We start from the raw sequence: 15,565 nt of genomic DNA, 5'->3' as shown, positions 1-15,565 counted from the left end.
AGTCCTGAGTGTGAAGGATAGCGGTATAAGGAGCCCAAAGTCATATTCTAAGGGAACACTCTCCTACCCACCCCCTGGAAAAATGGGACCAGGGGAGAGGAGGTGCCCCTAACACACGCCATGTTCTTTCTCCTTCTTCCAAGCCTTTTCTTTCACCTGCCAACGCCTTCTCATCCTGATGCCTATAATAAAAACCATAGTTAATATTTACTGAATCCCCACTATGAGGAAGTCCAACCCTATAAGGTATGTATTTTTATTTTAATCTTATGGATGAAGAAACGAAGCATAAGGAAGGATCCCAATGTTTCCAAGGTCACACAGGCAAATGGCAGAGGCAGGATTAGGCCCAAGATTCTCTTAGTTCCAGAGCTTATATACTTTACATTATATGCAGCTGCCTCCATATCGTATTCACCTTTGGATATTTAGAACACGGCATAGCATCAGGAGAGAGTGGATGCTCAATAATATTTAATGAATGAACATATAAATCAATGGAACGTAGTCTCAAAGTTAACTGCCTTGAATGGATTAAAAACAACTTTAATATGGGGATTTATAAAGAATGCTTAACTTCCTTTAGCATCGGACTGCTTTTTGTAAGGTTGATGTGAGCATTCATTGGAAGGTTTCCGTAGGGGCTGCTAAGCTCAGCTGTCACTTGCGTTCTGCCCTTTCAATTATAGGTCTTCTCCTCCAGCTGCTCAAGAAGACAGTTGTTCTCTCTTGGTTCTATCCCACTTTTGTCCCTGGCCCGAGCCTGTCGGCCACCTGAAAGAGTGGTCCTTTACATTGGTAAGACTACTGATGCTTCTTTGCATACTACCGCAGCCCCAGCACCACCACGCAGACGTGCTGTGTATCAGTCAAGACTCTGCATTGCAAGAGGCAAAAACTCACTCTGATGAAGAAAGGAATGTATGGGCTTATGTAACGGAGAAGGTCAAAGGATGAACTAGCCTTGGATATGGCTGGACTCAGAGCAGAAGTAATTTATATGAGCTCAATGAAGCTTAAGCTTCTGGGTTCCTCCTTGCTTGGCCCTGTCTTGGGCTCCGGGAGGCCCCAGCAATGTGTTTACATAGGAATAGGTTTTTCTAAAATTTGAAAATTTCACTTTCCCCTTTAGAGAGTACTGGAGCTGTTTATCGGAAGAGTAAGCAGGGAAGGGTTCTGGATAAGTGGCAGGAAAAGGCAGCAAGGAGTTGCTGTGCATACTCTGCTCCCTAGGTTGGAGCACCATTCTTCTCTCCTCCTGGTTAAATTAAAGGTTCCACTTCAGGTGGCAATTGATTCAGGAACCTTCCCCAACACACTCCCAATCACTCTCCCCTCACTCTGGTGTCCTTTCAGTATTCCCATGAACCCCTGGGGCTTTATTCTAACATTGCCCCCCCCCCCACCATTTGTAATTGTCAGTGTTCAGCCATCTCTCCACACCAGACTGTGAGCTGGTTGAAATAGAGATTCTGACTTATTTTTCCAAATCTCTAGCACCTTGTAGGGTATGTTGCATAGAAGTTCTTCAACAAATGTGTCTTTTATGAGCAAATGAACCTCAAAGACTTGGGCTCAGTGAGACACCTGAAGCTTTTATGGCTTTGCTGATTTTCATAGACCTAACTTGAGAGTTTCATAACATTGAACTTCAGTTTATCCCTGCCCTCTGAGGAAGAAAGCTTCAAAGAATAATGAGAAAACAGAAAGAAGAGGGTCAAAGCCTGGCTCTCTATGCATTTATTGGTCAAATCTGGTAATTTCTCCTCTAACATCTTTCTTGGATATTTGGGAACCAGTTGAAACTAAGAAGGAGCAGATTATGTAAGTAAAACAAAAGCTTTTTTTTTTTTCATATCAGGTGTGTATATATTTTTTCTCTAGCATATAACTTCAATTTTACTGAAAACGCAGCTAGATTGTGTGTGTGTGTAATATGTGTTAAAATTATTTTGATAAAGGAAAAGTTAACATAAGATTGAACAAATACAAATAACTTTTACATTGTATTATGTAAGTGGATCTTAGTAATAGTCCTATAAATCCAAATATGTAGGGGTAAATTTTGTTTTGTTAGTAACTTAGTAAGTCATATTTACTGAAATATCAATTAATGTATTTGTATTTATAAAAGGGAAATCACCATTTTATCTGCCACTTTGGAATCTTGTCTATGCCTTTGATCAAAGCATAACTATTCTTTGAAAATGAGATATTCTCTTTGCACTCTCTAGAATGAGATCCTTCCCTGTTTTATATACTCTCTCCTTTCTGTTGATTGCCCCCAGATGTGTTTTCACCTTGATACAACTGAGTCCACATATTTGAAATCTGACCTCAACTTTTTCGAGTACCAGTTTAACATTATTTATTTATTTAATAATAAAAGGAACACAAACAGAACACATGGGGAAAATAAAATGTAATACCAACATCTTAACACAACAGCTATACTACTTTTTCAAATCTTCCCCTTTAATCCTTTCATATGCATATTTTTATATACTTATAATCATATTTATGAATACATTTGCAACTTGCTTTAAAGAAACCCAACAAAACTGCTGATTCTTTTACAACTTATTTGAAAGGGAACTAGTCTCTAGAAGAGCATACACACTAAATACATATATACTAAATATATATGCAATTTTTATTACATATATATGTATTTTACAAATATATATGTAATTTTTTACATGCTTTTTTTAAAAGATTTTATTTATTTTTTTGAGAGAGAGAGAGAGCACGATTAGTGAGAGGTCAGAGGCAGAGGGAGAAGCAGGCTCCCCACTGAACAGAGAGCCCGATGCGGGACTGGATCCCAGGACTCTGGGATCATGGCCTGAGCCGAAGGCAGACACTTAACCGACTGAGCCACCCAGGCGACCCTACAAGCTACTTTTTGATGCTTGTGTAGGATTATAATAAAATAACTGATAGCATCAGTGGCTTTAGAATTGCAGACTGCATTTGAACACCTATGATAACCCCAAATTTAAATAATGATGTTTTTACTCTCGTGAAGGAAAAGTAAATTTTGCAGAAAGGCAAGGGCAAGAAAGAAGGGGCACATATAAGCCTTTTCCAGAAGCTCTGAAGTTGAGCCTGCCAAAGCCACACTAGGTTGTGGCAGGTTTCCTCTGATTGATCTCTCTGTGGTTAATGATTTGATGTCAACTTAGATATTTACTTTTCAAGACTCACATAACTTGCTATATCATTCACAGCTCAATATTTATTTTCCTTCATCTTTTCATGGGAAATAATGACCTCACCAGTAGGAAACCTATGTTTTTTCTCCTTTGGCTTCGGGAGAGGCTCAGCATTAGAAACTTATTCATAAAATTGGCACACTTTATAGAGACACTTCTGGAAGGCAGGGCCTTTCTTATACTTCCTCTTCACAAGTGTCCAACACAAACCTCACTTTGGATTCAGCACACTTTACTGCCAGCATGACTGGGTGAACTCCTGGGAGGGGGCCCTCCCTTGACATTTTTATCTCTGATTTGGTGAAGCATGGTCAACGACAATGACTTCTTTTGTCATATGGTAGATAGTATGCACAGCTTCTGAAAATAGTGCAGACTGGAATGTACTTTGAGTTGTGCCAATGAGCATGAGGATTTTTTTTTTTTTTTGCTTGATTTTTGAGCTAAGACGGTCTTTTTCTCCCCTGCCATTTAAGGGCCTCCTCTCCAATCCCCAGCCATCAGTAAGGACGCATAGAGAGAATGGCAACTTATCTTAATATTAGAATAAAACTTAATGTGAAGTAAGCTGCAAGCGACAATACATTTATAAAACATTTTTTTCGCACTGAATCACAACAGGGTTCTTCTCAATATTACAGATGAAGGAATCGACTAGATTGTTTCTAAGCCTGAATTTAAACAATATTGCCTTTTTGTGTTTTAGCACCTCATCGATCATACTTTTTTATGGGAGTGGTGGTGGTGAGCAATGAGATGACTGGAAAACGTATTGCAGAAATTGAATCATGAGGAGGCTGCTTTCATATGGGCTGGTGTGACCCATTCCTCAGAAAGTAAACGTAATGGAAAGGGCAAGCTCGCCATTTTTCACACAGAGCCTGGCACATGGTCGGTGCTACGTACTGATGATCGAGTTTCGGGTGCCCAGCAACGTGCACATGGGCTACATGGAAGAAGTTTGAGATCCCGCCGTTGGGCCCTAAGGACCGACGGTCTATACCAGAAGGCAAGACTCCCACGGAGCCAGATTAAACGCCAGAGCCCGTTAATTCCGCTAAGCCCTAACTGCGGCGAAACCTTCGCGACCGGAGCCCTCCTCCCGCTCTCCAAGGCCGGGTCAATGCCACCAACTGGCGATGAGAAGGCGCCTGGCAGCAGCAAACTTCGCAGACGAGCGAAGGGGGCCACCCGCGCCCACCGCGCGCCCAGACGGCGGCAGCATCAGGCTTCCGGGGGTCGCGCGGGCGGCGGGCAGGCGCTGGAGCCCGCAGCGGCGCGAGGCCGGAGCGCGGGCGGGGCGGGGCCGGGAGCGTGCGCGCGCACCTCACACTCCGGCGCCCGGGGACGCCCACTCGCGAGTCGGGGCGGCAGGCCGGCCCGCGCCATCCATCCCCCTCCTGCACCTCGGGTCCCTTGCAGGCGTGTGCCCAACGGGCGTCGGCCCTCTGCTGCCTGCGTTCTCCGGGCCTACCAGGCAGGGGCCGAGAACCGGGCCGCAGCCCCGCACCGCGTGGACGCGCCGCCTCTCCCGCACCCGCCGCCGCCGCCAGAGCAAGCCGCTGCGAGCGACCGGAGGCGGCGCCGAGGAAGCTCCCACGGCGGCCCGCGGCCGGCGAGGACAGAGACGGAACCGACCTCTGCCCGCCCGAGGCGCGGCCGCTCCTGCGCGCCCGGGGCCGCCGCCTCCCCAGCGCCGAGCGAGGAATGAGCAGGCGCCTGCCCCGGGCTCTCGGACTGAGGGGCCGCGGCTCGGTTTCTTCCCACGCCGCGGAGCCGCGGGGGCCCGGTCACCGCGGCCGGGCGCGGCGGGGTCAGCGGCGGCCTCGTCCGGGGAGCAGGCACCGGGGTTAACTTCGGCGGCGGCGGCGGCGGCGAGCGGGAGGAGGAGCCGGGCGGGGGCGGCCGCCGCGCCTCCCCTCCCCCCGCACACGCCGGGGCTTCTCAGTGGCCGCCCGAGGAGGAAGTTCCGCTCCCCGCCAGACCCGTGCGCTAGCAACAGCGGCGGCGGCGGCTGCTGCGAGGGCGCAGGCATTTGGGGCGCGAATGCCCTTCGCGCCGGCCGTCGAGGGGGCAGCGGCGGAGCTCTCCCCGGAGCCTGGAGCCTGGGGGCGGTGTCGGGAGGCGCGGGCGTGCAAGACCCTCTTCCCGCGACTTCGCCCGGCGCCGCCGCTTCGCCTTCCCGGCGAGGCGGGAGACCTCCCTCCTTCCCTGTTGGCTGACTTCCGAGGAGCCCCTTATTTTTCCACCACCGAGGTGAAGAGGTTCTGGAACCGAAGCATCAGAGGTAGTTAAGTGAACCTTCTGCAACTCCTCGGATCTGGTCAGGCTCCCCTTTGGGGCGGGAGATCACATTGGAGCATCTCGCTGGGGTGCCAGAATGGAAGACCCCACCTTGCATCCTTTCTGCAGTGTTGCTTGCCTCATCTACTCTTAGGAATGAAGAGGAGACTTGTGATAACTCGATGAGGTACTGAAAACCAAATGGCAGAGAAAATACCACAGGACACGAACTAGTGATCGTGTGGGGGCCACACACGTTTCTGAATGTAATTGGACGAGCGTGAAAGAGGTGCCCTATTAAAAAGCACAACAGTCCTTTAAGAGGAGCAAAATTGAGTTTCTCCATTTTTTGCCAAGATTTTGGAGACTGTTCAATGTATTGTACATTTGATATAAGATGAGAACTTTATAAAATATTCTGTCCAAGAGCGTAAACGATGACTACCCCGGCGCTTCTGCCCTTATCTGGACGAAGGATACCACCTCTGAACCTGGGGCCGCCTTCCTTCCCACATCACAGGGCTACCTTGAGACTTTCCGAGAAGTTTATCCTCCTCCTTATTCTAAGTGCCTTCATCACCCTGTGTTTTGGGGCATTCTTCTTCCTTCCAGACTCTTCAAAACACAAACGCTTTGATCTGGGTTTGGAAGATGTGTTAATTCCTCATGTAGATGCCAGCAAAGGGGCTAAAAACCCTGGAGTCTTCCTGATCCATGGACCTGATGAACATAGACACAGGTTTGTTTATTTCAGAAGTTTTGGTATTAATATTTGGCAGAGCAAGGTATGGTTTATTGCATCAAATCTCCCTTAAATTTTTTTTTTTTTTCCAGAAGATGTAATTTTCTCTGAGTCCTTAGAGTTGTAGTTATTTCAAGACTGGTAGCATAAAACTGTGGACTGGAAAGCCTCCTAGAGCCCCATCTGAAGTGCAGTTCCTTTGTTTTATGTAGGAGAAACATTTGCGCTCAGAGGTGTTAGGTCTGATGTGAACAATTGGGAGGTAGGAAAATTTAATCTAAAGAAGTGGTCACATACGCTGCGCCTTTATTTATGAGAATGTGTTGCATTCATAGTGCCACCCTGTGAAATAGACCCATTGAATCCTGACAGTTTCTATGAGTTTGTTCTCTCCCAAAGGGCTCTTATTCTCTAGCTTGTAGTTAAAGATTAGTAGTGAATCTTAGCTTTTTAGGGGCAAACTATGGGCAGAACATACCTGTCCTTATTTTCAGGGAATCTTTTTTGGTGTTCCATATGGAAATCAGTTAAAAAGTATCATTGAATCTTACAGTCATTTACTTTGTGTCTTGTAGCAAGATTTGGTTATGTTTTTAAATTTTTTATTTTTTTTTAAATATGTGGGTTGGAGTGTGTCAAGTAACTTTTGCAATTTGGTTGATGAAAGGGTTCACATGTTTTCAAATCGCCAAATTTGAGGAGAGCTCTTGGGTGAGTATAGCCAAATTAGGATAAAATACGAGCACTAGTGACTATCTCTTTAAATCATTTATGCAATTTGTGTCAAAAGAAGAGTTTGGGAAAGTAGTTTACTTTTCTCAAACCTACATTTTTTTTTTTTGACCTGCTAAATCCCCTCTTTTTCCTGTTAAAATAATTTTTGAGTATGTGAAAAAAACCCATACACTTGAATTCTGTTTTCAACTGACATTAGTTTTAACTTTTTATTAAGCATGAGGTTTTGAAATAGCTTAGGTTCACGTGTGAGGCTAAGTTAAATACTTGGGATAATGCAGTGTTGTAATGACAGCTGGTTTTTCCTTTTTCTCAATCTTGTTAATTCATTATTTGCTTCCTGATTCTTTGACTTTTGGCCGAACCTTATGGAGTAGTTACTTCTCAAATTGTTCCAGGCCATTATTTTGTAACTAAATTTGGACTTTTTGCCATCATTTTCAACTTCTGTACTCTTTCGCATCAGTTTCATTTATTTTTTGCCCTTTGCTCTTGTGACTTTGAGAAAAATCTGATGTGATCTGTGAAATATGTTGCTGAAAAATTAACACTGAAAGTATTGTTTTCCTGGAGAAGCTTATTTCCCATGATTTTTATACAAACTGTGATAAATACTTGAAAATAAAGGGCGTTAAGACTGGCTTCAGGTTTCTTTGAGAGCCACACATTAACATTATTTAACTCTTATCATTACATTAATCTGTCGTGTACTAAACAGTTTATATCTTAAGTGTGGCCTAAAGGTTAAAAAATATGCAGTATATGGCAACATTCTAGTTTAAAAACATTCATCAGAAAAATTCTCAGTTAAGTGTAGTTAAAATGTAAGATTTGGGAAGAAAAAAGATTTTTGAGAATACAAGTATGTCCATCTTATTTACATTTTGAAAAAGCCTACTTAGATCTCTTAAACAAGATTTCTTAAATTTATATAATCTGTGAATGCATATGCTTTGTGTATTGCTACCCAAAACTGTTGGGTTCCTGAGTTGGGAGCTTTGGTTGGTTATTGAGTTCTAATAGTAAGGGACTGTGAGCCAGATCGTGAGTTTTGGATAGTAAGAACGCGGGTAGCAAATGATACATGTGAGAATTTATTCAAATCTACTTAGTTCCTAAATTTTGGAAAGCAAGGATTCAAATAGTAAGGGTTAAGATGAAGAGGGATCCCTGTATTACCTCTGTACATATTTCTGTGGTTATATCAGTTTATTTTTGTATTTGCTTGGTATGTTATCGGTTGTTGCTTATCCTATCTGAAAGCACAGTGTGTAGCAATTTCTAACGTGGGCAATGAAATACATTTCAAAATAGAGATCAGTGAGATAGTAAGTTTAAAATATGAGACACAAAACATCAAGCTAATGTAGAAACATTAGCTCATTTAAAAATCATTCAGAAAGATAATATTTTAACAGACCTAGTTGGTGCTAAAATCATACCTAGTTTGGGTGTGGTTAAAAAAAAATCTTGATTTGAAAAATATAGTTTGGTAATTGATTTTGTGTGTATGTAGAAGGGTGCAGGGTAGAAGGATGAGAAACCTTACTTTAATGGATAAGTAATGGAAAATGAATCATGGCCATTATTTCTTATTCACAGTATTTAAGGGGTACTTGTTGAATTGACTTTTCTTTATTAATGAGTTAATTTAGTATTGTGGTTAGGTGCTTAAGTTCTGGAGTCTTGACTGCATGATTTATGCCCTAGTTTGTCACTGATTAGATGTATGATCTTGAAATTTTTAAGCTTTGCCTCAGCTGCTTCCTCTGGATGACATTGGCACTTACTTTACAGATTGTTGTAGTGAATGAGATGGTACATGGAAAGTGCTCAAAATATTTCCTAGTATTCAGTAAGTGCTCAGTAAAGATTAGCAGTTGTTATTGGCGATTATCGTTTTAATTGAATTTTAATTTTGAGACTACTTTAAATACTGTACATGTTTCTGAAAAGTTGGGTACAGATTAATATTTTAAAAGTGTACCCGAACCTTGTTGTCGAAAGGAACATTTTATAACCAAAATAGTTAGCAACAAATGTGTGTTGCCTGTCCTCTGTGTGTCAGGCCCTGCTTTAATGGAGCTTCCCTTCTAGGGGGACGATGGGTGTTAAATAAATACATTTATTTTCAAAGTGTGATAAGTGTTACGAAGCTGTACTCAGTGCTGTCAGAACACATAATGGTGTGATTTGTCCTGTGGATTGGGGTTGTGGGAGGGGGGCAGGCAGTGGGAATGGGGAAGGTTTCATTGAGGAAGCAATGAATGGCTCAGAGACTTAGAACAAGTAGATCTCTAAGTGAAGTAGAGATGTGGGAAAAAAGTGGTCAAAGCAGAGGATACCACATGTGCAAGAACTCTAAGAAAAAAGCCTGACATCATTGAGGATCTGAGAAATGTTCAGTGTGGCTGGTGTAGAGATCTAGCAGTGTGCGGCTAGGCGAAGAGACGACAAGAGAGGTCAGATTTGGCCTCCTTGTTGTTCAAAAGTATGAACTGCGAGCCTTCACGTATCAGGAGATTTCACATGAAAGTCTGGATTTCTGATTTCTCTTAAAGAATTGGAGGATCTGGCAACACCCAAATCTGTATTTTCAGGTGGCAGCCCTGAGCTGGATCTGGGCAGCAGCTACTCCCTCTAGAGGGGCATGCGCTCTTCATTTTCTGCCACTCAGCTAAGCTGCCAGAGAAGTAAATCTAATGAATCAGCGTTTCACCTGGTTGGTGTTGAGTTGGGAATCCCTGGACAGGATCCTGGAGGGTCTGTAGTCAAGTATTTTGGTCTTTATCCTGAGTACTATGGAAAGTCAGTGAAGGGTTTTCATTAAAGCAAGACAATGACATAATCATTTTTTAAACATTTAAATAATCACTACGGTTGCATTGTAAACACTGGATTGGAGAGGAACAGGAGGAAATGGGAAATTAGGAGAGTCTAGGTCACAGAGGAGATTGGCTTAGACCACAGTGGAGATAATGGAGAAGAAGAGAAATTAGTGGAGAAGAAGAGTTGATTCAAGAGTTGTTAATGTGTTGTTTCACAAAATCGATAGTCGATTGAATATGGGGGCTAAGGTAGGAAGAGGAGGGAGTCCAGGATAACTCCCAGTTTCTGGGTGATATGGCTATGGATTACTGAGAAATATATATCATACAGAATTAATATTTTAATTTATATAATCGATACTACATGAATTTAAGATAAAGTATTTTCATGAAAAAACCTGTATGTTCCCTTCTTTTAGGTGGTTCACAAATAATCCATAGTTTTCAGATGGTAATAATGTAAAGTGCATGGTTTGATGTTGATGACAGTCATTTTTAGCATCTGTGATTTCAAGGTAACCAAAACAGGTATTGGTCATAAAACACATGTATGTTGTTATAAATATACACTGATATACATGAAGTATCACGTTCACAATTTGTGTACGTAACAGACCTATCTAGTTGAAATTTTTCTTACTAATTTCTTTCATTTTTGAAACTGACATTTGTTTTATATAATGGCATTGCATAAGTGGGCTTTGTGGTTTTGTTTTTTAAACACTTATTTGAATTGCCAGTAAGTTTCATCCTCTAGTCAGGATTTTGTTAGTTTAAGTTGAATACTTGAAGGTATGTTAACTTCTGATAGTTTCCTCAAACAGAAAGAACAGGCTTTGGAGTTAGAAGGACCTAAAGTTGCGTCTTGGTTTTACTAACTAGCTGTGGGACACTGTACTAGAGGTAATCACTGTAACCCTGTGCTGGCCAATGTGTTAGTCACTAATGATACGTCACTTTTGAACTTGAAATGTGTCTAGTCTAGATTGCAGTGTGCGTTAGTGAGTTTTTCAAGATTTTCATGTCATGATTTGCATTTTTTGCTTGATTCAGTTTTGCTTTTTATTGCAAGAGTAGAGATTTTAAATCTCACTATCGTCATTTTAATTTTAATATCCTTCCTTATCTCATCTCTCTTCCATGCCTTTTCCCCCCTTATCCTGTTTTTATGGCATTCTGCTTGTGTTTGGGGGAGCCGCATAATTTTATCCTCTTACGTATGCTGGGCTTTCCCTTGTAATGTATTTACTCTCTTTGGCTCATGGTTATTTTTCCCACTTCCCTTTACTCAGATGTGAATAAAATAATGTCTGTTTGTACTTGATATACGTCAACAGTCTGATGTAGATGCCTTGATTGTATGTGTATATATGTATATAGCTTTTGTTTACTTTTGTTGAGTGAATACCCTTTCCATTTCTGTAGTTGGAGAGCAAGTTGATCTGTGCACCTCTCAGTGTAATTTCCTCTGCTCTTCTGTGATAGTAGCATCTTTAGTCCTCTCAGCTGTTTTGGTGCTAGAGTACATTTTTATGTGATTCCTAAATTCAGAGTACAGTTGGCTGCATGGACAGCTACTGAGATTCTTCTTGTCTTGTCCATTACCACTTAGAAAACAGTTTTTCATTCTGTTTTCCACGCACTTCCCCCATCCTCCAGGAGTTGCTCTCTGACTGAACCTGACTAGTTAGATAATAAGGTAAGAATGGGGAAGAGATGGTGGGGAAAGTCAAGTTCAACAGTGAGTGCTCTGACTGTATGGAGGTCTCTGTCCCATTTTCCTATTGGGACAGACCCTTGGTCTCTGAGATCAGTTATTAGTGGAGTAGATGTAAGGCTTGATTCTGTACAATCTAAGTATGGTTATTAGTAAAGAATTCTTCCAAATTGTGACATGGTGGCTCTTATTTCTTTGATAGTCTGAGTTTTCATCATTTTCTGCATCTTTTGTAAGTATTGGTAGTGATTTGGAAGAGGCTGTATTTTGGTACTGCTTACCAGATGACATTTGGTATATTCTTATTTAAAGTCGAATTTTGATCCTAGGCCAAGTGACAGTGACCTTGCTTTTATTGGTTCAGCATTATCAAATCACTGAATATATCAGTATATTTTTAATTCTTCTCAGAAATGAATAAAGTATTAGAATGGTATGGTTAAAATGCAGAATGCCAAGGTATAAGTTCTGATTTTCATGTTGGTCAGTTAGTGTTGGAAATTCCAGGAGATGGTACTCCAGAAGTTGAATGTTAATATATTAATAGCATTTATTGGATCAAGTTAAATGTTTTAAGGAAATCAAATTTGTTCAAGCATTAGTTTGTTTATTTACTTTAAGAGCTATAATAGCCTTTCCAAAATTTCTCTTGGGTTTTGTAAGTGTTCTAGGGCTTTGAAATGTTTCTGTACTCTTATTAATATTTTTGCATTTTCTTATTTTAAAGGACCAAACAATCTAAGAATATTACTTTTAAATTATTAACATTGTCTTATGTAGGTTATATAGTCTCTATGACATGTAGTTTGAAATTAGCTTTTATTTTTTATCAGCATTATTTATTGTAATTCTATGCTTCAGTTACTTGGAGTGATTTGCATTTAATCTTATTTCCTTATAGTGTTTTCTGATCTGCAAGGTTCTTGTTAATATTAATTTATCCATTACAGCTGAGATTGCCCAAATCCACTTAAGGGTTTATTCCCTTACCTCCCTTGTCTGTAGGTAGTGTTTTTCCCATGTACTTTATCTTTCTCATGTATGTCTGTGATTGCATATTTGCAGTCTATTTGCTTACTTCTCTGTCTCACCTAAAAGAGCATGGGCTCCTTGAGGGCAAATAACTGTCTTTAATTTATCTTTATATGTCCAGTGCTTGAAGTACATTTGGCCCTTAATAAAAGTGAATACCTGTTGAATAAATGATGTGTATGGCAAGGTGGCAAATGCCCTAAGAGAAGGTGTAAACAAAACACAAGGAGGTATTGAGAGGTAAGATGCAAAAGTAGGAGGAATGTTGTCTTCCAGTGAAAAGCATAGAGTCTTTCATAAAGGCCCTTTATAAAATTAATTAAAAAAATTAGGGAATAATTCCTATTGGCCCTATCTACAACACACTTATTGCTATAAATGTATCTAAGTTATTTTGCATGCCCCCACATTGAATTTCTCCTTCTTTAGGAATAAAGGAAGAAAACAATGGAGAGCATGTGATAAATGTTTTCATACATTTAAGCTTTAGTCTTTATGTCAGACCTGTAAGTTAGGCATTACTAACCTGGTTTTTACAAATAAAGCTATAAAATTAGATCATGCTGAAAGTTGGCACCTGAGAAATTAAACATCTCCAGTAGTGCCCCCCCCCCATCCGCAGTTCCACTTTCTTGGTTCATTTACCTGCGGTCAGCCGCACTCTGGAAGCAGATGATCCTCCTTCTGACGTGTGAGGTCAGTAGCAGCCTAATACTAGGTCACAGCGTCTACATTCACCTCATCACATAGGCATTTATCATCACAGTCATCATCATAAGAAGCGGGAGTACAGTAAAATAAGGTATTTTAAGAGAGGGAGGGAGACCACATTCATGTAATGTTTATTAATTGTTCTATTATTATGAGTTATCTCTTACTATTACTCATTTATAAATTAAACTTTATCATAGTTATGTATAGGAAAAAATGGTGAAGATAGAGGGTTTGTTACTATCTGTGGTTTCAGGCATCCTTTAGGGGTCTTGGAACTTATCCCCTACAGAGAAGGAGGACTTTTTTTGAAATCAGTAGTACATGGTAAATGTTAATTGATTAACTGGGCAAATGTTTTGTTTACTGTTGTTTGAAAATTATTTAAAAAATAAGCTTATGGTTTGGGGCTGATGCTACATATTAATTGGCCAGGACAATCATTTGCTGTTTTTATTTTCCGTAATTGTGCAGATTCTGTCAGAAAAGTTTATTTTGATTGCCATTGAACCTTTGCTGGAACTTTTTCCTTTTAGAACATGGCTATAAGAAGAATGCACTGGAGATTTATTTACAGATTAGGTTTTAGGATTTATTTTAAGAAAAGTCTCCTTCAGAGGGCATTCATTTCAATGGTCTGTCTTGGAATTATATGTAGTCCAGAAGGAAGACATCATTGTATATTTAAAAGAACAACAGGCTCAGTGTTAAGAGATAGGCGCTCTAGTTTCAGCGTTGCCCTTACTTGCTGGAGTATATTTAAATAAGCCACTTCACTTCCCTGTGCCTTATTTATGAAATGAGGGAATTGATTGAATCTTTAAAGATTCCTTCCAACTCATACATGTGAAATACTAATAATTTCATGAAGTAGGGAACTGAAGAATGTGCAGTAATTTACTTTAAGATATTACACATACTGTGAAAACAAAATGTGTTCCAAACAGGAATTAGCAGTGTCATTTTTATATATAAAAATAAAGGTTAAAAACCATTTCGTATGTGACTGTAATTCACTTCTATAATATTACGATTATTTAATGAAATTTGTACCAATTTAAAAAGTGTCAATGAATGAAATACTGTTTTATATTCTTTGAAAGTATAATTTATTGGACATTTTTTTGGAACATTTTATGTGCTGGCCCGAGTGAAGGTAATAGGTATATTGACAAAAGTATTTTCAGGTATCATTTTTGAGCCCAGTTAACAATTCCATCTCTTAATTTGCTAAGTCTTTAGGATAGATGCTGTGGAAAACAATGAGTCCCTGAGTAATTCAGGCCGCAGATCTTACTACCCTTGATGCAAAATTTTCTTTGATTTCCTAACCCTAACATTGAGAGATGCCGTTGAAAGTGTCTTTTTCTTTTATCCCCCATACCTTAACAAGAACTTTAGTGACAAGTTATATAATGAGTTAAAGAAACAAAAGGATACGAAGTTGTCTGGAGACTACAAAGAACAAAGTGTATATTGTTTTTCCTTTTACATTTTTGACATTTACGTATTTATAAAATCGAGCTTTATCATCCTCTTACGCAGATCTCTTGGCCTCTCCTTTGTGATAATGATGTTACCATTAAAGAATATTGGTCACATTAATTTATTCAGCAAGTGTTTTTGAGTATTTATTACGTGCTGAGCATTATACTAAGTATGGGGATTATAGAAGATTAATTTTGACTTGGACACTACTGAAAAATTTAAATCTTAGATTCAGATATTAACATCATTTTTTAAGTATGTGTTACCATCTTTGGAGTCAGATTCTATGGGTCTTAGAGATATCGTCTCACCTAAATGAAGCTTGGTGTATGCATTTAGGTCATTGGCATTTTTTGAGGGTTCAGATAGGTTATTGTCTTATCTCTCCTCCTCTCTTTTTTTTCTAATGCATTTATGTCATTTATTTATGCATTTCTGGAATACAGACTGTGTTATCTGGAAGTAAGGTGCAATGTTCTATAGCTTTTCCAGTCAGCATTTAGACTGGCATCTGAAAAAAATATGCCCACCAATTAAGATCTGGCACGACTGTATGTATTTATGTATCTGAAACTCTGTAGATAGCTATATTATGGTTATTTTTGTAAGTTTATTTATAAAGTTATATGTGCATACATGACCTCTTAAATTACTTGGCAGTAAGGTGGCATCTAATACAAGGTCTATATCTGTTTGGTATGTATCTGTTATGCATATAATAATAAATGTGAATAATTTTTCTGTTAATTAACAATCCCATCAATAAACATTTACCTTTTCATGACCTGGATTTTTCCCTGTACTTAACAAGTAG

At 40.0% G+C, this 15,565-nt stretch overlaps 1 protein-coding gene across 2 annotated transcripts in view; it reads left to right on the top strand.

Annotated features, from left to right (window-relative positions):
* The first annotated feature begins 5,929 nt into the window (after nucleotides 1-5,929).
* Nucleotides 5,930-15,565, top strand: part of MAN1A2 (mannosidase alpha class 1A member 2) — a 186,742-nt gene continuing 177,106 nt past the window's right edge. For both annotated transcript variants that reach the window (XM_008710367.2, XM_008710368.2), the window contains exon 1: nucleotides 5,930-6,237. In XM_008710367.2, the coding sequence (XP_008708589.1) occupies nucleotides 5,936-6,237 (302 nt within the window). In that variant the 5' untranslated portion in view covers nucleotides 5,930-5,935. The remainder of the gene's footprint in view (nucleotides 6,238-15,565) is intronic.

The sequence above is a fragment of the Ursus maritimus genome, unplaced genomic scaffold, assembly GCF_017311325.1.
Source record: "Ursus maritimus isolate PB19 unplaced genomic scaffold, ASM1731132v1 scaffold_12, whole genome shotgun sequence".
NCBI lineage: Eukaryota > Metazoa > Chordata > Mammalia > Carnivora > Ursidae > Ursus > Ursus maritimus.
This window is presented reverse-complemented; position numbering and strand designations above follow the sequence as displayed.